This window comes from Ornithodoros turicata, chromosome 1, assembly GCF_037126465.1.
Source record: "Ornithodoros turicata isolate Travis chromosome 1, ASM3712646v1, whole genome shotgun sequence".
NCBI classification, from domain to species: Eukaryota; Metazoa; Arthropoda; class Arachnida; order Ixodida; family Argasidae; genus Ornithodoros; species Ornithodoros turicata.
The window spans coordinates 182,319,869-182,346,998 of NC_088201.1; the positions used below are offsets into that span (position 1 = coordinate 182,319,869).

At 46.3% G+C, this 27,130-nt stretch overlaps 2 protein-coding genes across 2 annotated transcripts; both read right to left on the reverse strand.

The window, feature by feature from the left end:
• Positions 1–11,887: 11,887 nt before the first annotated feature.
• Positions 11,888–13,123, reverse strand: LOC135391532 (uncharacterized). Its single transcript, XM_064621827.1, has 2 exons — positions 12,421–13,123; positions 11,888–12,123 (listed from the first exon to the last, which is right to left on the reverse strand). Exons 1-2 carry the CDS (start codon positions 13,121–13,123, stop codon positions 11,888–11,890), a joined length of 939 nt encoding a protein of 312 aa, XP_064477897.1.
• Positions 13,124–13,574: 451 nt separating this feature from the next.
• Positions 13,575–14,570, reverse strand: LOC135391539 (uncharacterized). The gene has a single exon (XM_064621831.1). It carries the CDS (start codon positions 14,568–14,570, stop codon positions 13,575–13,577), a length of 996 nt encoding a protein of 331 aa, XP_064477901.1.
• Positions 14,571–27,130: the final 12,560 nt, after the last annotated feature.

A 27,130-nucleotide genomic window follows, 5' to 3' on the forward strand; every position in this document is an offset into this window, starting at 1 on the left:
ACACGTTGTGCCATTTACTTGTAACAATGGGACAGTAAAGCTGGCATATTCACCCTTAATTTTCCTGAGTCTGTCCCATACTATTTTTGAGGGAGTCTTCGTACTTAGTGATGACACAAAATTTCTCCACGATTCACGTTTAGCTTCTCTTCGTATCCGCCTTGCTTTAGCCCTTGCCTTTTTAAATAGAATTAAATTTGTTGTTGTAGGGTATCTTCGAAAGGTACCCCATGCACGGTTTTGTTCTTTACGAGCTGCCTCGCAGTCATTCGTCCACCAAGGCTTTGGGCACTTGGGGAGACGTCCGGATGTTTGCGGAATAGAATTAGTGGCTGCCCTAATGATCGTGTCTGTAATTTTTTTGCTCATTTGTTCAACATCCATACCTTGAGTAGAAGACAGTGAAATATCGGCTTCTCTCTGAAACATGCCCCAATCTGCCTCTGATAATTTCCAACGAGGTGGACGTGTTGCAAGGGTATTTGAAGACAGGTGTAATTTTAAGGTAACTGGGAAGTGGTCACTTCCACGAGGATTTTCATCTACTGCCCAGTCCAGCATTTGGAAAACGGATGGGCTACACAGGGAGAGATCTATTGCAGAGAATGTCTGTGTGGCAGCGTTCACGTATGTTGGTGTACCAGTATTGAGTAGACACACCGGCCTTGAGAGTAATAGCCGTTCTAACATTTTTCCACGACAATCCGCCCTTGTGCTGCCCCACAAGTAGTTATGGGCATTGAAATCTCCCAATAAAAGAAAGGGTGGTGGGAGCTCGTCTAAAAGACTTTCGAGTTGTTTTTGTTCTACCAGGCCTGACGGCGGTAGATATAAGGAACATATGGTTAGGACCCTGTGAAGACATACCTGAGCAGCAACTGCCTCAAGTGTTGTTTTCAGTGGAAGGTGTTTTGTAGGGATGGTCTTTGATGTGAGGATAGCGACACCACCAGATGCACGTGTTGCACCAGCTCGATCTTTTCGGAACAGGTTCCATCGCCTGAATGTATGTGTGTGTTGTGGGTTCAGATAGGTCTCTTGTAATGCAAAACAGAGTGCATCATACCTGTCCGAAAGGTCATTGACATCGTCAAAATTGGAGAGGAGCCCTCGACAATTCCACTGAAGGATCGCCATAATAGAGAAAATGAGGGAGGTGTGTACAAGACATGTCTGCACTATGAAGAAGAGTGTACTGTTTGAGGGAAGCTTCATTATTTTTTCTTTGGGGCCATTATTGGCTGTCTCGGAGTTTTCTTCCGAGCAGCCGCTAGTTCTTTTGGAGATATATCAGGAAGTGAGCCACTTCGTGAAACATCTCCCTTAGGCTTCCTTTTGGATTGTGAGCTCACGCTCGTGAATGAGCCTTGTGAGCTCGTGTCATCATCGCATTCCATGGAGCTTGCCTCCACGGTTTGCGATGATGAAGGTGGCGTCTGTGAAAATGACGCCACGGAAGAGGCTTGCGAAACTTTTGTTACTGTTACGGGAGGTGGTGTTTGAGAAAGAGGTGTATGTGTTTCTTCACTTTGTGTTGAATTTTCTGTCTGTGTTGCGCATGAAATCATCCTAGCTTTCTCTTTAACGACAGATGAAAAGGATTTCTGGAACAGGAAGGGAGATGCCTTCTTCCTGGCTTCTGGATAGCTTAGTTTCTGTGTAACTTTGATGTGCATAACCTCTTTCTCAAACTTCCACTTTGGGCAAGACCTAGAGTATGAAGGGTGGTCACCTGAGCAGTTAACGCAGTGATCAGGCCCTCCGCACTCTTTGGAGTTGTGGTCCTGTTTGCTGCAGCGAGCACAGCATGCAGACCCTCTGCACGCATCGGAAGGATGGCCAAAGCGGTTACATTTAAAACATCTAAGTGGGTTAGGAATATATGGCCGCACTTCTGCAGTCAGATATCCTACCTTCAGTCTTTCTGGTAGAGTCGGGCAGTCGAACGTGAGAATCGTGTTGCGTGTCGTTATATATTCATTGTTTTTCCTGATTTTTATTTTCTTTACATCAATCACCTTCTGGTTTTTTAGATTTTCCAGAATCTCTTCTGAAGGGACATCGATGAGTTCTACTAGTGACACCACACCACGGCAAGTATTAAGAGTTCTATGCAAGGTTGATGTTATGTTGATTCCCAGCATTTGTTGTGTATTCAGTATGCGCTCACAGTCGGCTTCCGAGGTGCATTCCAGAAGTAAGTCACCCGATCTAAGGCGCTTGATTTCGGTCACATTCTTTGACAGGGATGCCACCGCCTTCTCAATGAAGAATGGCGACATTCTACCTAGTGGAGTGCTTTTCTCAGTATCAGTGCTCACACTACTGACAACTATGTATTTAGCTTGGAAGGTGTCGGACACCTGTTTGAAAACTTCGGTCCGCGGACGCTTTCCGCCCGCGATCAAGGAAGGAGAAGAATATTTTACCATAAGAGGTTAAGGAAATGAATGTTCCCATTGGTCACCCACACTTCACATTCATACATGTGGGAAGGTCCCGGAGTTTTAAGGAAAACCCATCGGCCGGGGTTTGACCAAGACCCCGACCGCCACCGTTCAAGGCTTCTACCCTTCGCCTTTCATCCCCTCGGCACGGTACGGATAACACCTTAGGACTGGGGGCTGGGGTCCGTGGTGGCGCCACTCACCAAACACCAGCCTAAGCCGGTGCCCCCTGCGGGGTCAAAAAAGGAATGTGTGCGTTTCTTGTACTAACTTCCCCTTATGCAAGGTTGTAGAAAAATGTTTTCAGCTAATGGGGAGGGAGAGGACATCATTCTGGAGTCTCGTTGACCTATAGTGTGTCGTGTGTGAAGGTCATTTTGAAGAGTGTAGGTGGTACAAGACTGTGTTCCCACATTCTTGGCAGTGTTGACTAATAACCATAATAAAGTAGAGGGTACATTTGTTGCTTCATATATTTGTGTCATGGCAAAGTATGTAGAGATACATCTGTCTCAACATGCAGGTGACAAAACTGCTTTTTATGCCTAAACTATGACAAATAGTTGTCTGTTCAGCGCCACTAATCATGTGCCGGCCTCCATGACATGTCTGTGACATTCCAAAGTAATTAACATGTCCCATAGATGTGTGCAATGCTGAAGATGACTGTGTACCTTCTATGGATTCTTGATTCAAGAAAAGTACTGTGTGATTTGCTAACAGCGCCTGGCTGTACCTTCACAATTCTACATAAAAATATGTAAAGTTTGCCGAAGGAAACATCATGAAGGTCCATAGCGAAAAACCCTGAGACGAGGTATAGGAAGGGACATACATAATGCCTCAACATAGCGTGTTTATGTCCCTTCTTGTATCTCCTCTTCAGGTCTCGCCATCATGGACACTATCATCAGCTCGCTTGCTGTTGAACCGTTCTTTCAACGATAAGGGTCACTTTCATGGACTGGACGGCAGCCAACATGCTGTCAATAAAAAGAATAATGGAAGGAGCTCAATATGATCCTTAGGCTGTGCGTGGTCATTGCTTTCTGACAAATGGTGACTTAGGATTTCAGGACAGTGCCTGCAGTGGTAGTATTCTTGTGTTCTCACCCTTGACGCCCATTGTTTGTCATCGGTCACCTGTAACCTGCTGATATGAACATAGTTAAAACAAAGTATAGTTGTATTTCTTTGAATACAGTTGGTACAGCACATTGTTTTTTACATGTTCTTTGGAAAATATAAATAAAAAATTCTCTTCTCTGCAAGTCTCCTGTCAGCTCTACAGAGCAGCTTCGAATTTCACTAGAAGCCACATGTGAAACCTAGACCAAACTAGTGGTGAAGGTCCATATAGGTCATAGATGATGATGATGATGATGATTGGAGTTTTAATGGCGCATTAACTACATAGGTCATAATGCGCCAACACTGTGATTAAAATAAAACTAGCAAGAAGTAGGTGCAGTACTTAAAAAAGGAGAGAAGTAACATCTAAACTACAAGACTAAAACTACACAAGACTTACAATTCCAGTGTCTTTTAAAAAATTAAAAATTCTGCTGAAGGGGATAATAGCCTCATCGCCAAGCAAGAGCGCTGGATGAAGAGGCAAAAAATGCGTATAAAACTCTGTAAAATGATGCTGGCGATGGGTTTCGTGGTGTGGGCAGGTGATAAGAATGTGGATGACAGAGAGGAGTTCGCCACAGTGCTCACACAGTGGCGGCTCTTCTCCACAGAGTAAGAATTTGTGCGTGAGGAAGGTGTGGCCTATCCGCAACCTCGTTCGCAGAACACTCAAGAGACGATTTTCCTGGCGGTCTCCGTAACTTTGGATGTGTTGCTTAACTAAGTGTAGTTTGTTGTGTGTCTGAGTGTTCCAGAAACTCTGCCATTTTGAATACAGTGATTTCCTAAGTGCTGACCTAATATCATGCATCGGTATCTCAAAAGAACTGATGTCTTTTGAAGCTGCGGCAGCAGCAGCGCGGTCAGCAACCTCATTGCCTTGTATGCCTGTGTGGCTAGGCACCCAGCATAAAATAACTGAATATCCTCTCTTTTGTGCCACACTCACTAAGGACTGTGCACGCTGAATCAGAAAATTCTTTGGTTTGCGTATGCAGCAAATAGCATTTACAGAACTTAAAGAATCTGTATATATAACTGCAGACTTGATACAGCCTTGAAGAATGTGCATAAGTGCAAGGATGATTGCATAAATCTCTGCGGTAAAGATAGATGCTATATTGTTTAGACGATGTGACCTCACACATGTGCCACAGGTCATGGCACAGGTCACACCTGCACTAGACTTTGATCCGTCCGTGTAAATCTCTGTGTGAGTCCCAAAACTCTCCCTCAGGTGTGCAAATTCTTGCTGTAGTACATGTGTAGAGGTGTTGTGTTTGCTGTATTTAGTCAAAGAGGTATCATGGCTTGGAAGTGGTTCCCAAGGTGGGACCACCTTCCCATATTCAACAACTTGGCAATTATAGGAAGAAAAATTGTGATCCCCAATATCTCGTTCAATTCTCATTGAAAGAGGGGGGACTACTGAAGGCCTGTTAATAAACAGCTGTTTGAAACGTGTACTTTTAACACAAGTCAGTGCGGGGTGTTGTGCATAACTCCTTATTCTTAGAGCATATGATACTCCAAGATAAAATCGTCTTCTATTCAACGAATATTCATGGGATTCCACGTACAGACTTTCGACTGGAGATGTTCGGAACGCACCAAGGATAAGCCTGAGCCCTTGGTGATGAACAGGGTCTAGGGCTTTCAATACAGATTGGCGGGCTGAGCCGTAGACGATAGACCCATAATCTATCTTGGACCGAATGCAGGCACTATATACACGGCGGAGTGTCTCCTCGTCTGCACCCCAAGATCTATGAGAGATGATTTTCAGTAGATTCAGTGACTTCACACATTTTGCCTTCAGGTTTTGAATATGGGGCTTGAAAGTGAGCTTTGAATCAAACGTAATGCCAAGAAATTTGCATTCTGATTTCACAAGAATGTCCTGTTCATTAAGTTGCAGCGCAGGAGACGGAAACACTCCTCTGATTCTCGAGAAATGAACGCAGATTGTTTTTTCAGGAGAGAATTTAAACCCATTATGTGAGGACCATTTTGCCATTTTATTTATACAGAGTTGCATCTGTCGTTCACATCTGGGTAAGCTCGCTGAACAACAAGATATCTCGATGTAGATGGGTAGAAATCCAGCGAACCGGTAGAATGTAGGAAGGGAGTTGCCTCAGGACAGAAGCCGCCGATATTTCGAACAGAGACTGTTCTTCTTCTGGGCACCGTCCTCATCATTGGCATGGTATTTAAAGGGTTAGGTGTGACGTGTTTAAAGGTTCATGCGAATTGTGGGTCAACAGCCCGGAGGGAAGAAAGGTTCCGTACGGGTTTTTACGGCCGGAGTGAATGGCTGCTTTGTTAGAGTGTGGAGGGGATTATGTGAACGTAGTGATCTAGGCTACAGACCGGTTACAGAAAAATGGAAGGTTCACGAACACGTGGACGAAACGGGACAACAGGCAAGAATTGGCAAGCATAGCGAAAGATAAGGAGGTTAGTGGTTACGTGGGGAAAAATTCCAGAACCAGCAAAGGTCGCTCTTTTTTTTTTTTTTTTTTTTAATATTTGTAATGCAAAGTTGTGGCATGCAATAAAGAAAGTAGAAGCAGTGGCCATGCATAACATAACAGATGATAATGGAGGTAGAAGGGAAAAGCATATTTTATTTGTGAAGTGTTTCTAGGGTGCCTTGTGATTTGTTGATACCGGACGGGTGAAGAGCGTTGAACTTGTATATGAGATAAGACTCCCTATCACGTCTGTCACGTGTGGATCTAAACCCGGTTTCTAGAATATATAGTTTAATGTTGTCAAAATTGTGACCAGGAACGTTAAAGTGTTCGGCGACTGCTTTGGGGAGTTTGTTGGACGTGTCGGTTCTGTGTCCGGTAAGGCGGTTGTTCATTTGTTGGCCGGTTTCACCAATGTATTGCATAGAGCAGTCGCCGCATTCAATGCAGTATATGACATTGGAGCTTGTGCACGTGAATGCGTGGTTAACGGGGTGGGTGTAATTGCTCGCAGTGCTTTTGATGGAGTTAGCGTGTTGAACGTGTTTGCATGTTTTGCAGCGCGGGAGGTTGCAGGGTCGTGTTCCCGTGTACGGGGTGCTTGTTTTGCTGATTTTGGCATTGACCAAGGAGTCTGCCAGGTTTTTTGCACGTCGGTATGTCACCTGTATAGGATTTGTGAATATATTGCTAAGTCGGACACTGCTTTGGAGGAGGGGCTCGTGCTTCTGTAGAATGGCTTTGATGTTTGGAAGTGCGTTGGAATATCTTGTGATGAAGCTTATTTGGCACGCGTCAGGATTTTTTCGGTTTTCCAGAACCTCGTCTCGATCGAGTGTAAGTGCCTTGCGACGGAATTCGGTTAGGAGGGAGTCTGGATAGTCCCTTTGGGCAAGTGTACTGCAGAGTTCGTCAAGCTTCTCAGCGTAATCTGTGTCGTTTGAACAAATTCAGAATTTGTTCAAACGACACAGATTAGATAAAGGAGTTTCCATCTAGGGGGGCGTGTTGTTAGAGGGTTCACTGGCGCAAGATATTTTAACACCACAGGGAAGTGGTCGCTCCCAAGTGGGTTTTCTTCTACAGTCCATTTTATCTCTTGAAACAAAGATGGACTGCAAAAGGACAGGTCTAAGGCTGAGAGAGATTGACTTGACGAGTGTATGTATGTAGGTGCCCCTGTGTTTAAAATACAGATGGATGTTGATAACAAGAACTTCTCTAACATTTTCCCTCGTGTGTCCGTTCTTGTACTGCCCCAAAGTGGGTTGTGAGCATTGAAGTCACCCAGAAGTATAAAAGGGCTAGGAAGTTGGCTGCACACATTTTCTAAGTCTCTTTGCGTAATTGTGCCTGATGGTGGCAAATAGATTGAGCAGATGGTGACTATCCTGTCTAGACACACCTGCACAGCTACAGCTTCCAAGTTTGTAACTAGGTGAACAGCTTTGGTTGGGAGAGATCCTCGAGTGACGATCGCAACACCACCGGATGCACGGGTGGCGTCAGTTCGATCTCTTCGAAAGACATTGTGTCTACGCAGTGGGTTTTGTGTTTGTGTATTCAAATATGTTTCTTGAAGACAAAAACATGATGTGTTATACTTCTCGAAAAGATCGTTGACGTCATCGACATCAGATAGTAACCCACGGCAATTCCATTGGAGAATTGTGTGCTGCATAATGATTGCCGTACTAAGAAGAAGGACATGTGTCAGGAACTTTTGCCGACTAGGAAGAGCTTTCATTACCTATTTTTTGTTGGGGGTGTGACCCGTGGCCTCGTGGGCTTTTTCCGCGCGGCCGCAAGCTCCTTGTCAGATATGTCAGGCAGTGACCCACTCCCCGACAGACTAGCCTTATTCTTTTGGATGATGATGATGATGATTCGGGTTTTTATGGCGCATGAGCAACTAAGGCATAATGCGCCAATACTGTGATATATGATCTCTTTACCAGTTAAAAGATAACGATGAATTTAAAACTGATATAAACATAAAAATATATGTGAATTCAGATATCTCTTAGGTATCCAGTGTCCCTAAAAAACTTGTAAACTCTGCTAAAACTTACAAGCGGCTCATCGCCCAGCAAAAGGGCTGGGTGAAGAGGAATTCTATACTGGTAGAACTCAGAAAAATGAATTTGGCGATGATGTTCCTGGAGAGGGCAGCTGATCAGAATGTGAAGAATAGACAACTGCTCAGCACAGTGCACACACTGAGGTGGGTCCCTCTGGAGAATTAAAAATCCATGTGTGAGAAATGTGTGGCCGATACGCAGACGAGACATGACTACTTCATAAAGCCTCTCTTTGAAAACTCCTGCAGGCTTACCTACATTGCACTTGATCAAATGTAATTTATTATTTGCCTGTGTGTCCCAGTCATGTTGCCATTTTAAGTTAATTGCTCTACGCAAGGCAGACCTCAGATCTTGTGCTGGTACGTCAAAGGGGGTTATGTCACCTGAGAGTGCGTTGGTAGCCGCTGTGTCCGCGAGCTCGTTACCGGGTATCCCGACGTGGCTGGGCACCCAGCAAAGTGTCAAGGAAAGACCTGTGTTTATTATGCGGCTAGACAGGTGTTTTGCTCGCAGAACAAGAAGGTTTTTTGGTGGTTGCAGGCTACATATAGCCTGCAGGCAACTAAGTGAATCAGTATACACAACTGATGACCTGATGGAAAGTCGTAGTATATGATTAAGTGCCAAGATTACGCCATACACTTCTGCGGTGAAAATGGAAGTTGTGTTTGGCAATCGATGCGATCTACAAGATGTGTCTGTAACCATTGCACATGAGACACCGGTGTCCGTTCTGGAACCATCTGTGTAAAATGCGACATGGTCCCCAAAACCTTCTTTTATAGACAGAAACTCTTGCAGGAGTACGGCTGTGGGAGTTTCGTGTTTCTTGTACTGCAATAAAGATGTATTGTGTTCGGGCGGTGGTTGCCACGGAGCAATCCTCCCACTAGTTCCTACAGGCGTAGAATCGTACTCTGAAAAACCGTGTGTTTCAATTTCCTGCAGGATTCGCAAGCTGAAAGGAGGTGTACATGACGGTTTGTTAAGAAATAACTGTTTGCAGCGTGTCTGAGTAACACAAGAGAAAGCTGGGTGCTGTGGATAACTTCGTACTTTTAGTGCATATGTGGAGGCAAGGTAAAATCTCCGCCTTTCTAATGACCACTCGTTGCACTCCACATAGAGACTCTCGACCGGCGATGTGCGAAACGCTCCCAAGACCAGTCGCAGTCCCTGGTGGTGGACAGGGTCTAGAGCTCTCAAGACGGACTTTCGTGCAGAGCCGTACACGACAGATCCATAGTCAAGCTTGGAACGGATGCAAGATGTGTAGATGCGACGCAGAACCTCACGGTCTGCACCCCAGGATCTATGTGACAAGATTTTGAGAACGTTCAGCGATTTCCCACATTTACTTTTTAGGTTCCTTATGTGAGGGTTGAAAGTGAGCTTGCGGTCAAAAAGTATACCCAGGAATTTATGCTCAGATTTGACCGTAATATCTTGGCCATTCATTTTAAGTTCTGGCTCAGGAAACATACCCCTTACTCTTGAGAAGGGTACGCAAACCGTTTTCTCAGGTGAGAAATTAAATCCATTCTCAGATGACCATTTTGCTAATTTGTTCACACAGAGCTGGAGTTGTCTCTCACATCTTGAAATGCTTGTAGACGAACAAGATATCTGAACATCGTCAACGTATAGTGAGTGCATGACGGATGGCGGAATAGCGTGCACAATAGAGTTCATTTTGACTATGAAGAGTGTGACACTCAGAACGGAACCCTGTGGGACACCGTTCTCCTGAATAAAAGAACGTGAGAGTGAAGTGCCCAACTGGACTCTAAAAGTTCTGTCCTGTAGAAAATTTGCGATGCAGCGGAGCATACGGCCGCGTACACCGAAATTGTACAAGTCGCGAACGATAACATATCGCCATGCTGTATCGTACGCTTTTTGAATATCGAAAAATATGGAAATACAATGCTGTTTTCTGACAAACGCTTCCCTGATGACAGTTTCCAGCCGCAGCAGATGATCAGTGGTTGAGTGGGCGGCTCTAAATCCGCACTGGTACCTGTCGAGACATCCATTTTCTTCGAGGAAGTACATCAGGCGGTAGTTAACCATGCGCTCGAAGGTTTTACCTAAACAGCTTGTAAGGGCTATAGGCCTGTAGCTACATGCGTTGGAAGGATCTTTCCCTGGCTTCAAAAGTGGAACGACTGTCGCCACTTTCCAACGAGATGGGAGTTCACCCTGATTCCAAACTGAATTGAAAAAGTGCAGAAGACCTTCTAGTGATGTTTTTGATAAGTGCTGCAACATGCTGTACGTGATTCGATCTGGCCCTGGTGCTGTTTGTTTTGGAGACGACAGAGCACGCAGCAGCTCCATCAAACAAAATGGTTTATTAAAAGCATGTCTGTCATTGGTGCCATATGTAATTTTGAATTTCTCAGCATCATCTTTGACTTTTAAGAAATCCCTAGTGTAATGAGAGGAGGAAGAAACACTCTGGAAGTGTTCTCCCAACACATCTGCTTGTTCTTCTAAAGTTTGGCACACCGTACCATTCCTCTCCAAGAGAGGAATAGAGAAGCTTGTGTAACTGCCCTTTATTTTCTTTAATCGATCCCACACAACCGTAGTTGGGGTATTGCTATTCAAGGAGGAGACAAAACCCTTCCACGATTCACTCTTTGCTTGTCGGCGTGTCCACCTCGCTTTTGCTCGAGCTCTCTTAAACGCCAGTAGACTTGCTGGGGTTGGATACCGCCGGAACTTGCCCCAAGCACGGTTCTGCTCTTTTCGTGTATTTCCACAGTCCTCTGACCACCAAGGCTTGCAACGCCTGGGCAGTTGACCTGATGACTGTGGAATGGACTTGGTTGCTGCTTTTACTAGAGTGTCTGTTACATAGTTATTTGCGTCATTAATGTTCAGCCCAAGGAGGGACTCTATAGAAAGTGTGGCTTCTTGTTTAAAGAGGTTCCAGTCTGCTAACTGTATCTTCCAACGAGGTGGGCGGGTTCTAATAGCAGCTGATGGTCGATTGATCTCTAAGACGACAGGGAAGTGATCGCTACCATAGGGGTTTTCGTCCACTGTCCATGAAATGTCCTGAAATACAGATGGACTGCACAGCGAAATATCTATGGCTGAAAAGGACTGCGAAGCAGCATTAACATGAGTAGCGTTTCCTGCATTGAGCAGGCAAATTGGCAAGGATGCTAATAATTTCTCAAACATTTTGCCTCGGGTATCAACTCTGGAACAACCCCAGAGCAAATGATGCGCATTGAAATCTCCCAGTAGTAGAAAAGGCGATGGGAGCTGATTAATAAGATCCTCAAGCTGTCTCTGTTCGACCCTGACTGATGGCGGTAGGTATAAAGAGCATACCGTCACTACACGGTCAGTGCAGATCTGTACAGCAATGGCCTCAAGATTTGTGGAAAGTGGAACGTCTCTCGTGGGGAGTGTTCTGGCCGTGAGAATGGCCACACCTCCGGAAGCACGTGCCGTGTCTGTTCGGTCCTTACGATAAACGTTCCACCGTCGGAGGTGGAAAGGGGTGTCTGGAATCAAATTTGTTTCTTGGAGACAGAAACAGACAGCATGATGTTTGTCTGCCAAATCATGGACATCATCAAGATTTTTCAGCAAACCCCGGCAGTTCCACTGAATAATGCTCTGGGAACCCATAAGAAATGCACAGAAGAGGAAAAATAATATCGACTGAACGACTACTCTAAGGCGTAAAGACCTTGTGGAACAACTGTCCATAAATGCGGAGGGATTAAGGAGCTTGTATTCTCGGTGGAGGAACCCTTTGTTGTTGTTCCTTGGCTTTTCCTCCTCGTCCTCGGCCAGCTTTTTTCCCTCTCTGTTCCTTGCCCATGGAAAGACTTGGTAGACTCGAAGACGACTTCTGAGAGCAGCAGTCGTCGTCATCGAGATCCATGCTTTGACTCGTGTTTTGAGACAGGCCCATGGCAATCCCGTCCCAAACGGAAGGGGATGCAACAACCTCCTCTGAGGTTAACATTGCATCTCCCTGGCTGTTCGTCTGAGAGGCCACTGGAGGAGAACCCTCAGTGTCCCTCTCTTTGTGTTGGGGAGTGTGGAGGGGAGCCCCAGAGGTCTGGGTCTCCACCGATACTCTGAGTGGTGCCACTCCCCTGCGCACCACATCAGAGAAGGTTCCTTTCTTCTGGAACGCCAATTGTGCCTTTGCTGCACTGTATGTAATATTTTGCTCAGTTTTCAGCTTGAGGATCTGTTTCTCCTCCTTCCAACACGGACATGATCTGGAGTACACAGGGTGGTTACCTTTGCAATTGGCACACTCAAAGTCATTGCTGCACGACTCTGAGGAATGGTCTTTGCCGGAACACTTAGCACAGACGGGCTGCCCACGGCATACCTGAGAACCGTGGCCAAACCGCTGGCACTTGTAACAGCGACTCGGATTTGGGATGTAAGCCCTCACATTGCAACTGAGGTAACCGGCTTTGATTGTTTCTGGCAGCTTGTGGAGCTTGAAAGAAAGGATTATGTGCTTTGTTGGGATTTCTTTCCCATCCCTACGCATGACTATTCGCTTTACGGCTACCACACCGTGCTGTTGTAGGCCTTCTTGAAGTTCCGATTCCGAACAGTCAAGAAGGTCGCTCTCAGAAATTACTCCTTTAACAATGTTGAGACTCCGGTGAGAACTTACTGTGACAGATGTACCATTGATGCTTGTCAGTGAAAGAAGCGCACTGCTTTGCTCTCGCTTTTCAACATGGACCTGGATATCTCCAGAGCCCAGTTTCTTGGCATTGTATTCTTTACCTATCAGCTGTTCAAGTGCTTTCGCTATTACAAAAGGAGACACCTTTGAGAGTGGTCTTGTGTCATCATTCGAGTGGACAACGAGAAACTTTGCAAACCATGGTTCAGGTGTTGAGGTATTTAAATCAATTTGGTGGTACTCGGTGCGGAACCGTTTCCGATTCCGATCTCGGGGTTTTAAAGAAGAGGATGCCATAAAGGTGACAATACAATTCAATGCAAGGGTCCTGCCGCCCACCACGGAGCCCAACCAGGGGACCGCGTTTGACGCAGTAGCAGGTACGCCTACACTATACCCAAGCGCAGCTTCTGGAGAGTGAAAGACTGCCCAAGGTTGACCCTTGCCGCCAAAGAAGGTGAAAAGAGGAAAAGGAGAGAAAGAAGGAGACCAAGGAAGAGAAAGTGATGAAAAGGGAGATGCCGACTAGCTGAATAGTCCTGGCCGGGCCTTCCAGGACCACCCGACTATGGGAAGCAAGGGCCAAAGCGGTGTGTTGCTTTCCCGGAGGGGCCCCGAAGGGTCCAAAACAACCTCCGGGTCCACTCAACCGCCAGGATCCCCCTTTCCCCAGACACGGGAAAGCCACGCACAGCTATACGTGGGGGTCTCCCTCCTGCGGCGACCCAACCGTGAATGCAGGAGGGGGCTACTGCGGCTGCTGCCGGGCGATGGGGGCGCCAATTTCCCGACGCCGGGTATTCTTTTGGAGGACTTGGGAGCTCGTGCTCGCAAAGGAGCGCTCAGAGCTCGTCTCGTCCTCGCAATCCATGGATGTAACCTCCGTGGACTGTGAGGACAGGAGTGGCGCCGGTGTTAGCGACGCCACAGGAATTTCGGGAGTTGGAGGTGGATCTGCACCTCCTTGGATCTGACTTGCGTTGGTCTGGGTGAATATTGACTGCTCGGTCTGGGTGTACTGTGTGACTAGTTTTACTTTCTGTTTTACAGCTGTGGCAAAAGATTTCTCGAAAAAGATGGGAGCTACTTTTTTCCTGGCTTCTGGGTAAGTGAGGTTCTGCGTGACTTTAACATGTAGGACTTCCTTTTCATATTTCCATTTTGCACAGGATCTCGAGTAGGATGGGTGGTTAGAAGAGCAGTTGACACAACAGTCTGGCCCTTTGCATTCTTTTGTTTCGTGGTCAGGCTTCCCACACCGTGCGCAACAGGCGGAGCCACGGCACGAGTCGGCAGCATGACCGAATCTGTTACAACGGAAGCAGCGCAACGGATTTGGGATGTATGGGCGAACTTCTGCTGAGAGATATCCTACTTTTAACTTTTGAGGCAGAGTTGGGCGATCAAAGGTAAGAATAATATTGCGGGTTGTAATGTACTCATTGTTCTTTCTTATTTTTATTTTTCGTACATCTATGACGTCCTGGTCTTTCAGGTTTAGAAGAATTTCCTCAACGGGCACGTCAATGAGTTCAGATAGGGCGATGACGCCTCGGCTGGTGTTCAGTGTCTTGTGTAAGGAAGCTGATATTCTTTTTCCCAACATTTCATTTGTGTTCAGAATGGCCTCACAGTCTGTTTCAGAAGTGCACTTTACTAACAAGTCGCCAGATCGCATGCGCTTGATCTCAGGTATATGTCTAGACAGAGATGCCACCGCCTTCTCGATGAAGAACGGCGACATCTTACCCAGGGGGACTATCTTTTCTTTGTCATTTCCTGTTGCTGAAAGCACGATGTATTTTGCTATGAAGTTGGTAGACATTCTTGTTTCAGATACTTCGGTCCGGGGACGTTTGCCGCCCCCGATCGTAGAGGAAGAGGAATTTTTAACCATGCGCGGTTTTAGAAAATGGACGCTCCTAAGAGTCGCTCACGTTTCACGTCCATACGCGTGAGAAGGTCCCGGAGTTTTAAGGAAAACCCATCGGCCGAGGCTTGACCAAGACCCCGACCGCCACCGTTCAAGGCTTCTACCCTTCGCCTTTCATCCCCTCGGCACGGTACGGATAACACCTTGGGACTGGGGGCTAGGGTCCGTGGTGGCGCCACTCACCAAACATCAGCGTACACTGATGCCCCCTGCGGGGTATAGGTCATAGATAGATACTATTATTATTATTAGATCATAGGTCAGGCTTAGGTCCTGGTTGGTAGCAACGCATTTGAATCTTATTAAAAATGGGTGCAGGAGGTGACCAACATAACTAAATACACCAACTGACTCTCACAAATTTTGTGATGTTATACTTTTGAAACAACATTAATACGCTGCAGTGGTCTTTTCTCCTTTGTTCCTTCTAACCTAGAAATATTAGGTCTTTGGCATCACCAGCCTTAGTTGCTGAGCATGCAGTTATTTACGTTGAGCACTGCTGTTTCATATTTGTTTCTCTGGACAAGCAAGCCCGCTTCCCCATTTTGATAAGAGTCTTTCAGCTTTGACAGGGCATTTGTGGACAAGGAAAACATTTGGAGTATTGTGTATTTTGCTATGAAGGCAGAGGACACCATCAACCATTTCCACCAAGGTTATTAAATTTGTGATAAAGTACATATACCTTTTGTCACTGACTAATTTGGTGGCAAAGTTACTTGAGTGGCAGTTGTGCAATTTTAAGCACATGTTTAAAAAAAATAGGATATGGGAAGTGCTGACTGGTTGAACATGTGGAGTACCCAATATAATAATTAGGGGTTTACGTCACGAGACAACTGAGTGTGGAATACACAGCACAGTGTAATGTTCCTTATTCTGGCAATTTTAGCATGGTTCAAGAAGTGGAAAATGTTGCACTACCCTTAATAACATCTGTTGGGCCCAGCAAACAGGATACACATACCCTGATCTGAAGACACTATGCCTAACTCAAAAGCAATATGAGATCGACCCGTACGTGTTTATTTGCTAAACTATTATGAATGAAATATGGCCTTTGTGCACACTGAAGTAAACATGCAAAAAATACGTATAAGGGCTCTCGACCTACATGCCGCGATGCGCTCTACGAGATAAACAACACACTACAAAACTACATCCAACACTTTTTGTGCGGGGCAACTCTAATCAGCGCTTTCATATAACCGACGAATGGTTCAACGAATGCAGTTCGAGTGGTCACGATACATTCCTACGTCGTTCATTGCAGTCGCGCTATGATGCTGCACAATATATGTATCTCGTGTAACAAGCCTGGCACCCGCACGATGTGCATGGGCAAAAATACGGCCTTTTTTTCTTTGAAGACCAGTCATCTGCAGGTATATGCTCAAACGATCACCAAGTCTCACGTTGTTGCTCAATCGCTCCCATTCCTGCACTTGTAGTAAAAGCAGCAAACGGGTTGACGTGAATGGCAGCTGAACGGTTGAACTGCGAAGTTCTCGAGCACATAATCACAATTTCACGCCGAAAATGATGTTGAGGTGAGTTCGCGGTTGTTGTTTCCATCGTTCAATAGTTCTCGGGATTACCTGGGACGAAACGCTCATCGTAGCCGGCGGCCATAACTGGATTTCCTCGCAAACGGGAGAAGACGCCAGGGAAGTCAGAGAAAGCCTCAGCTTTCATCCAATCAGACGCACGATTCTCTATCTACGTAGATGGAGCAGGTTTATCCCATCTACGTCACAAAAATGGCTGCGCCCATGGCTTGTTTTGGTTTCTTTGATGAATTAATATTCGTAATAGGAAGACAAAATTGAGAAACGAAGGTGCGTTTCGGGGGCAGTTGGATGTGCTCGTTCTGAATATCACAACCGCTTCAACACATCGGGAAATCGGCGTAGCTGACCTTTAAATTGTGTGACTTTGTACATGTGCCAGATATCATAGCGCATGACACCCCAACGTTGGATTTCGAAGCATCCGTGTAAATCTCAACATGATCACCAAAGCTTTCTTTCAAGTCTTCAAATTCATGCAGGATTTCTGCTGCAGGGGTTTCCTGTTTGTTGTATTTCAGAAGAGTTACATCACACGCAACGGGTTGATGATGATGATGATTAAGGTTTTTTTGGCGCATTAGCGACGAAGGCTATAGGCGCAACGGGTTGTTGCCAAGTGGGAACCATCTTGCTAATGACTACTGATGGTAAGTTAAAACAGGTGAAAGCATAGTTCTCAACATCATGTTGGAGTCGCATGCTGAACGGGGCTACCGCATGGGGCTTGTTCTCAAAAAGCTGCTTAAAGCGAGTTCCTTTTATGCAGGGCAAAGCAGGATGTTGAGAGTGCCCCCTAATTCTCACGCTATATGAAGCTCCAAGATAAAGACGCCGTGTTTCCAGAGACCACTCGTTTGACTGTACGTAAAGACTCTGGACTGGAGTGGTTCTGAAAGCCCCAAGCACTAGCCTTAACCCGAGGTTGTGCACAGCGTCTAGAGCCTTCAAGACGGAAGGGCGTGCCGATCCGTAAACGAAACACCCGTAATCTAACTTGGCTCGAACAGTGCTGCTATATATACGGTGAAGGGTTTGACGGTCTGCACCCCATGATCTGTGGGATACAATTTTAAGTATGTTCAGGGACTTTAAGCATTTTGTTTTCAAGTTCTTCACGTGGGAAGAGAAAGTTAGCTTTTTATCAAAGTTAACGCCAAGAAATGTATGCTCGTCCTGAACAATGATATCCTGACCATTCATTTTAAGTTCTGGCTCAGCAAAGAGGCCCCTGCGTCGTGAAAAAGGTACACATACAGTCTTGCTGGGTGAAAATCTAAATCAATTTTCGCATGCCCATTTGCACAGCTTGTTAACGGCAAGTTGTAGCTGACGCTCACAGACAGCAAGACTGGAAGAAGAGCAAGATATTTGCAAGGCATCTACAAAAAGTGAGTATGAAATGGATGGAGGTAGGACACGGACAAGAGAGTTCACTTTGATTATGAATAGGGTGACACTGAGAACAGCTCCTTGTGGAACACCAGTCTCTTGTGTGAATGCTTGAGAGATTGTAGTGCCTGACTGGACCCTGAATATCCGTCCTTCAAGAAAATTGGCGATACAGCGAAACAAACGACCACGAATTCCTAGAACATGCAAATCTCTAAGTATGCCATACCGCCACGCTGTGTCGAAAGCCTTTTTAAGATAAAAAAACACTGACACACCAGTGTTGTCTCCTGATAAAGGCTTCTCTTATTGTGGTTTCCAGCCTCAACAGGTGATCTGATGTTGATCGTGCAGCCCTAAAGCCACACTGATACCTGTCTAAGCATTGATTTTCTTCGAGGAAGTACATAAGACGACCATTTACCATCCGCTCAAATGTTTTACCCAGGCAACTGGTCAGTGCGATTGGCCTATAACTCGATGGATCCGATTCATCTTTTCCTGGCTTTAGGAGGGGGATGATGGTTGCCATTTTCCACTGGGAAGGAAGCTGACCTTCTCGCCAGACTAGATTAAAGAAGTCAAGAAGACTGGATAGAGAGTCGCGTGGCAAGTGCACTAGCATTGAATAGGTGATTCTGTCTGGTCCTGGTGCTGTGTTTTTTCGAGCGGACGAGGCCCTCAACAGTTCTGTCATTGTAAAAGGCTTGTTATGAGCACACCTGTCGCCTGATCTACAAGGGACGTGCTGCTTCTCAGCACGATCTTTAAGCTTTAAGAAGTCACTACTGTAGTGGGACGAGCTCGACACGTTGCAAAAACGCTCGCCGAGGACATTAGCTTGCTCGTCCACACTCTGACAGACTGCCCCATTCACTTGAAGCAAAGGGATAGAAAAACTAGTATAGTCACCTTTAATTTTCTTAAGCCTGTCCCACACGACTTTAGATGGGGTGTTTGTGTTTAAAGATGACACAAAAGTGGTCCAAGACTGTTTTTTGGCTTGACGCCGTGTCCAACGTGCCCTAGCACGAGCTCTTTTGAAAAGAAGGAGGTTTGTCCCAGTGGGGTACCTCCTAAAGATACCCCACGCTCTGTTCTGTGCTTTGCGTGCCTTAGCACATTCATCTGTCCACCAGGGTTTGGGACGCCTGGGAAGACGGCCAGATGTCTGAGGAATGGACTGCTCAGCAGCGTGTACGATTATGCTGGTAATAGTGTTATTTGCCTCTTCAACAGACATGCGTTCAAAAGATGAAGGCACAAGAGTGGCCTTTGTTTGGAACAAGTTCCAGTCTGCCTCGGAATGTTTCCATCGTGGTGGTCGTGTCATAAGCGAGTTTGTGTGACCACGGAATTTTATAACCACGGGGAAGTGATCACTTCCGCGCGGGTTCTGTTCAGCTGTCCAGTCAAGAGAATGAAAGAGAGAGGGACTGCAAAGTGAAATATCTAAGCAAGAAAAGGTTTGAGTCGAAGAATGTACATATGTGGGTAACCCTGTGTTCAGTAGACAAATAGGCCTTGAAAAGAGAACCTTCTCCAACATTTTTCCTCGCCTATCCACTCTTGCACTACCCCACAAGGGGTTGTGTGCATTCAGGTCACCAGGGATCATAAATGGCTGAGGAAGTTGATCGATTAAGTTCTCCAATGCTCTCTGTTCTATTACAACTGATGGTGACAGGTAGAGCGAACATATTGTGATGACCCTGTCGAGGCAAACTTGAACTGCTACTGCCTCTAAGTGAGTGAGTGATTGAGGTTTTTCTGGCGCATGAGGCTACTGCCTCTAAGTCCGTAACAAGTGGAATATGTTTTGTGGGTATTGAATGTGGGAAAACCACAGCCACGCCTCCAGATGCACGTGTACTGTCTGCACGATCCTTCATGACAATGGTGTGTCTGCGAAAAGGATTTATGTTATGTTCATGTAGGTATGTTTCCTGCAAACAAATACACACTGCCCGGTATTTCTCTAAAAGATCGTGCAGGTCGTCAATGTTTCGGAAAAGGCCTCGGCAGTTCCATTGTAGGATAACTGGTCCCATATTGAAGATGCTGAGCAGCAGAAGAAAAGAGCGTATCTGCATTGTCTGTGTGTATGTTCAGGGGGGCTGTACTCTTGGAAGTGGTTGCTTTGCCTTTTCCTTCGAGTTACATCCCCTTCCTCTGCCAGTTCCTCGTTGTCTTTGTTCTTTCATTTCAGAAGAACTGTTGGGGAGGCTCGACGTTGACTTCTGCGACGAGCAGTCATCATCGTCAACCTCCATACTTAGACTTGTGGTTTGAGATGAGTCCCTTGGGACACCGTCCCAAACTGAGGGGGCACCGACAACCTCCTTTGAGGACGTCGCGGCCTGTTGGTGACTGCCTAGAGAAGCAGCCGGAGCCACTGGAGGAGAACTCTCCACTGGCTTCTCTTTTGTTTGGGGAGTGTGGGGTAGAGGCTCAGAAGTCTGAGTCTCTACGGATTTTGTCAGTGGCACCACTCCCCTGCGCGCCACTGCGGCGTAACCGCCTTTGTTTGCAAATTCATGCTGTGTTTTCGCATCTTTGTACGAATTGTCTTGTGTTATTTTTATTCTAAGTATGTCCTTTTCTTCCTTCCATCGAGGGCAAGATCGAGAGTAGGCAGGGTGGTTGCCCTTGCAGTTTGTACAGTGGAGTTCCTTTTGACAGGCTTCAACAACATGGTCTTGCTCGGTGCCGGCGCACTTTGGGCAAGTGGTCTTCCCACGGCAAGCCTGCGATCCGTGCCCAAAGCGCTGGCATTTGAAGCAGCGTCGTGGGTTTGGAACAAACGGTTGGACGTGGCAGTTGATATATCCTGCCTTTACGCTGGAAGGAAGTCTGTGTAGTTGCAAAGGAAGGACCACATGCTTGGTTGGGATTTCCCTACCATCGCGACGCATGACAATTCGCCTGGCTGCTATCACACCCTCATCTTTAAGCCCTTCCTGGATCTCAGTGTCAGAACAGTCAAGGAGTTGTTCCTCAGATATCACCCCTTTCAAAACATTCAGATGCCGGTGTTTTGTAACACTGACTCCCACGTCACCGATTCTGCTGAGAGAAAGGAGTGCGGAGCTTTGCTGTCTGTTGCTGACTTCGATTTGTAAGTCTCCTGTTGGCAACTTTTTAGCATTGTATGTTTTCCCAATGATCTTTTCTAGCTTCTTTGCTATCAGGAAAGGAGATATCTTAGACAGTGGCTTTGATCCATCCTCTGCATGCAGAACAACAAACTTTGCATACCAAGGTTCGGAGGAGAAAAATTGATGATGATGATGATTGGGAGTTTACTGGCGCATTGACAACAAAGATCATAATGCGCCATAAACTGAGGTATGATTGAGACAGTGGTGATGTTATGGTTATTTAAGAGTAAACACGATGACTAATAAAAGATGAGTGTATACGTGTAAGACTACAGAAGGCTAATAACGCCAACGTCTCTCAGGAAATCAAAGGCGCTTCTAAAAGGGACGAGAGCCTCGTCACCAAGCAATAGGGCTGGGTGAAGAGGTAAGAAGTATTTATAAAATACATTGAAGTGATGTTTGCGATGGATTTCATGATGTGTGCATGTGATGAGTATGTGTACAACAGACAGGAGCTGACCACAGTGCGCACACTGAGGTGGCTCCTCTCCCCGAAGTAAGAAACCGTGTGTAAGGTACGTATGGCCTATACGCAACCTTGCCCGTACAGTGCACAACAGGCGGTTTTCCAGACGGTCTCCTGTATCCTGAATGTGAGGTTTAATTAAGTGGAGCTTGTTATTTGTTTGTGTGTTCCAAAAGGCTTGCCATAATCTGTGCAGTGATTTCTTGAGTGCCGATCTCATGTCTTGCACGGACATCTCAAGAGGTGTGATGTCATTTGGGAGAGCAGCTGCAGCTGCTTTATCTGCTAACTCATTGACTTTGATGCCTACGTGGCTGGGCACCCAGCACAAGATAAGGGAGTACCCCTTTGTCCTTACCAAACTGGCTAAAGATCTTGCTCGCTGCACAAGAAAGTTCTTTGTTGAGTGCTGACTACAAATTGCGTTAATGGAACTCAAGGAGTCTGTATATATAACAGAGGACTTTATGGAATCTTGAAGGATGTAGTTGAGAGCCAAGATAATGGAGTAAACCTCGGCAGTAAAAATTGATGCAAATGTTTTTATACGATGAGACCTTGTGTGCGCGCCACAAATCATGGCACAAGTCACTCCTGCACTAGACTTGGACCCATCTGTGTAAATCTCAGTATGGGTATCAAAGCTGTCTTTCAAGTGTGCAAACTCTTGTTGAAGTACTGATGAGGCACTGTCTTGTTTCTTGTATTTTGACAAAGAGGTGTCAGACCTTGGAGGTGGTTCCCAGGGTGGGAGCTTTCTGCTACACTCTACAACTTGTAGGTCACAGGACGTGAAACCGTGGCAATCAAACTCTGATGCAATTCGCAAGGAGAATGGAGGGACCACAGAGGGCTTGTTAATAAACAGCTGTTTAAAGCGTGTGTGCTTGACGCAAGTCGAGGCTGGATTTTGGGGTTGACTATGTATTCTAAGTGCGTACGACGTACCGAGGTAAGAACGCCGTCTTTTCAAGGAGCATTCCTTTGATTCAACGTATAGACTCTGTACTGGAGACGTTCGGAAGGCACCAAGCACGAGCCTGAGCCCCTGGTGATGGACAGGGTCCAGGGCTTTCAACACCGACTCGCGAGCAGAGCCGTAGACAAAGGACCCATAATCAAGTTTCGAGCGAATACATGCAGTATACACTTTGTGCAGTGTCTCCTGGTCTGCACCCCAAGATCTGTGAGAAATTATTTTTAGAATGTTTAATGATTTGACACACTTTATCTTTAGGTTTTGGACATGAGCCTTGAAGGTCAGCTTCGAGTCGAAAGTGATGCCAAGAAATTTGGCTTCTGGTTGAACAAGGATATCTCGTCGGTTAAGCTGCAGCGTAGGTGGTGAAAAGAGTCCTCTAATCCTAGAGAAATGGACACACACAGTTTTCTCAGCTGAAAATTTAAATCCATTTGATGAAGACCACTTGGCCATATTATTGATGGCTACCTGCATCTGTCGTTCGCATATTGACAGGTTCGCGGAGCAACAAGATATTTGAATGTCATCCACGTACAAGGAGAAAGATATGGAGCGTGGGATGACATTGGTCACAGAGTTGATTTTCACAATAAATAAGACAACACTGAGAACGGATCCCTGCGGGACACCATTCTCTTGTACGAAGGGGCGGGATAGAGTGGTTCCCAATCGCACTCTAAAGGATCTGTGCTGGAGGAAGTTTGAAATGCATCTAAGGAGTCTGCCCTCCACGCCAAAGGAGTAAAGATCCTGCAGAATACCGTGTCGCCACGCAGTGTCATACGCTTTCTCTAAATCAAAGAAAACGGATAGGCAATGTTGTCTTCTGACGAAGGCTTCACGGATTGTGGTTTCTAGCCGAACAAGGTGATCCATAGTGGAGCACCCCGTTCGAAAACCACATTGAAATTCAGAAAGGCAATTATTTTCTTCCAAATGATGAACCAGCCGGTTATTGACCATTCGCTCAAATGTCTTCCCAATACAACTCGTAAGGGCGATAGGTCTGTAACTGGCTGGGTTCGATGCTTCCTTTCTTGGCTTGAGAAGGGGAATGACAGTCGCAGTCTTCCATAATAATGGTAATGTTCCCTCTGCCCAAACGCGGTTAAAGAAAAGGAGCAACAATTTTTTTGAGTCATCGGACAAGTGGCACAGCATAGAGTAGGTTACTCTGTCTGGGCCCGGGGCAGTGGCTTTAGCAGCGAATAGGGATCGCTGAAGCTCCACCATCGTGAACCGCTGATTGTATTCATACTCATCACCACCACTCATTGGAATTTTTCGTTTCTCAGTGTTTCTTTTTACTCTAAGAAATTCGGGACTGTAATGGGATGAATCAGAGATGCGTTCAAAATGTTATCCGAGCGCATCCGCCTGTTCTTGTAGGCTTCCGCACACCTGCCCGTTGACTTCTCAAAGAGGGATTGTATAACTGCGGTGTTCTCCTCTGATTTTGCGAAGTCTGTCCCACACTACTTTGGAGGGGGTACTGTGAGATAGAGAAGACACGAAGTTGTGCCAAGATGACCGCTTTGCTTGTTTCCGCGTCCATCTGGCCTTGGCTCTCGCCTTTTTAAACAAAAGAAGATTTTGTGATGTGGGGTACCTCCGAAATGTACCCCACGCACGATTTTGAAGTTTACGAGTTTCCTTGCACTCGCTGTTCCACCATGGCTTCGGTCGTTTCGGTAGACGACCGGAAGTCTGGGGAATGGATTGTGTTGCTGCATCGAGGATGACGTTGGTAATTACATTGTTGGCCTCTTCAATCGTCATCCTCTCCACAGGGATTAACGACAGGTCACATTTTTTAGAGAAAGCATTCCAGTCAGCATGTTGGAGCTTCCATCTAGGGCGGCATGCTGTCAGACTATTGACTGCACACATATACTTCAGGACCACTGGAAAGTGATCACTCCCAAGTGGGTTTTCTTCCACGCTCCATTCTATATCTTGATATAGAGATGGACTGCAAAGCGATAAATCTAAGACCGAAAAAGACTGACTTGAACAGTGGACGTACGTAGGTGCTCCTGTATTTAAAAGACAGATGGAGGTTGATAACAAGACATGTTGGAGCTTCCATCTAGGGCGGCATGCTGTCAGACTATTGACTGCACACATATACTTCAGGACCACTGGAAAGTGATCACTCCCAAGTGGGTTTTCTTCCACGCTCCATTCTATATCTTGATATAGAGATGGACTGCAAAGCGATAAATCTAAGACCGAAAAAGACTGACTTGAACAGTGGACGTACGTAGGTGCTCCTGTATTTAAAAGACAGATGGAGGTTGATAACAAGACCCTTTCCAACATTTTCCCTCGGCCGTCGGTTCTTGCACTGCCCCAAAGCGGATTGTGGGCGTTAAAGTCGCCTAAGAGTATAAATGGAGTTGGAAGTTGGCTGATTAAGTGTTCTATATCCCTCTGTGCAAAACTTCCTGATGGTGGCAAATAGACCGAGCAGATAGTGACAATTCTGTCCAGACACATCTGCACGGCTACGGCTTCCAGGTCTGTAACTAAGTGGACTTCTTTGGACGGAACAGTTCCTCGTGTGACGACAGCCACGCCACCAGATGCGCGAGTAGCGTCTGTTCGATCTCTTCGAAATACATTGTGTCTACGAATTGGATTTGGTGTGTGTGTGTTTAAGTATGTTTCTTGGAGGCAGAAACATGCTGCATTGTACTTGTCGAAGAGATCGTTAATGTCGTCTAAGTTAGAAAGTAAATCACGGCAGTTCCACTGGAGGAAGTGGTTCATAACGGTCACACTAAAAAGGAGGAAAAGAAAGCGCAGCACTTGGTGACAACGACTAGGAAGGACTTGTACCAGTTAGGGGGGTTGGACCCTTCGCGGGGGTTGTTTCTGTTGCTCATTCCCTTTGAAACCCCTTCCTCGTCCTTTTTCTCGTTTTTCCTTCCGTTGTGAAGGAATGCTGGGGAGGCTCGACGATGACTTCTGCGACATGCAGTCATCATCATCGACCTCCATACTTTGGGTGCCTCTTTGGGAAGGGGTTTTTACGACCCCGTCCCAAACTGATTGTGTGCCATCGACCTTAGAGGAGGCCATGGCTGTTTCTTTGTGGCCAGTTGAACGGCTGGCCTCCGTAACTGCAGGAGTCACCTGAGTGTCTCCAGCCTCCTGTTGGGGAGTGTAGGGTGGGAACTCAGAGACCTGCGAGCAGGTTTGAGTTTCCACAGATTTCCTTGGTGGTGCCACTCCCCTGCGCACCACTTCGGAGAAAGATCCTTTCATTTGAAATTCGTATTGTGTCTTTGCAGCTCTGTAAGGAATGTTTTGTACGGTTTTGATCTTTATGATTTCTTTTTCTTCTTTCCAACGTGGACACGATCGAGAGTACACCGGGTGGTTGCCCTGGCAGTTGGCACAACAGTACTCATTGCTGCAAGTCTCTGGCGAATGGTCTTTGCCAGAGCACTTTGGGCAGGTGGAGTGTCCGCGGCAGACAAGCGAACTGTGCCCAAAATGCTGGCACTTGAAACAACGTCTTGGGTTTGGAATGTATGGTCTGACATTGCAACTGAGGTAACCAGCCTTTATATTAGAAGGTAACGCATGTAGTTGAAAAGAAAGAATAATGTGCTTGGTTGGGATTTCCTTACCATCCCTTCCTCATAATGATCCGTTTTGCAGAGACCACGCCCTGCTCACTCAGTCCATCTTCAATCTCAGATTCTGTGCATTCCAGGAGTTCATCTTCTGATATTACACCTTTGGTTATGTTCAGTGTGCGGTGTACGTTAACACTTACAGGTATGTTCCCGATGTTTGACAGTGTCTGTAGTGCCGTGCTTTGATGTTTGTTCTGTACTCCGACCTGGATATCCCCAGCATTCAGTTTTCTTGCATTATAAGATTTACCGATTACTTTTTCAAGTTCCTTCGCCACAATAAAAGGAGAAATTTTCGCAAGTGGCTTTCCCTCTTCCTTAGACTGAATTATTAGGAACTTCGGAAACCAAGGGTCTGGAGACAGATCAAGCAGATTCGGTTCAGGTCTCTCGGTGCGGCTCCGTTTTAGGCGCCGATCTGTTTTTTTAGAGTGGTGGTTATCCATATAAGAAGATATTATTGTTCAGTGCAGCAGGCGTGTCGCCCACCATGGAGCCCAACTTAGGGAACGTGCCCCGCACGCTAACACCTACCTCTGCACTATACCCTAGTGCAGCTTCTGGAGAGTGAAAAGACTGCCCAAGGTTGACCCTTGCCGCCAAAGAAGGTGAAGGGAGGAAAAGGAAGACAGTGAAGGAGTAGAGAAAGAAAAAGTAATGAAAGGGGGGATGGCGACTAGCTGAATAATCCTGGCCGGGCCTTCCAGGACCACCCGTCTATGGGAAGCAGGGGCCAAAGCGGTGTGTTGCTTTCCCGGAGGGGGGAGAAAAATTGAAGTGGGTGCTGTTGATGTGCCTCGGTGCGGTGCCTCTTGGGGCCCCGATCATGTTTTTTGGATTGAGTAGACTCCATAAAAGAAAACAGGTGCTTCAGTGCAGGTGGCGTGTCGGCCACCATCGACCCCAACCACGGGAACGTGCTCTGCGCGTTAACACGTCCATCCGCACTATACCCTAGTGCAGCTTCTTAAGGAGAGAAAGGACTGCCCAAGGTTGACCCTTGCCGCCAAAGAAGGTGAAAACAGAGAAGGCAGGAAGGGGGAAGAAAGAAAAAAGTTATGAAAAGCAGGATGGCGACTAGCTGAATAGTCCTGGCCGGGCCTTCCAGGACAATCCGTCTATGGAAGCACGGGACAAAGTGGTGTATTG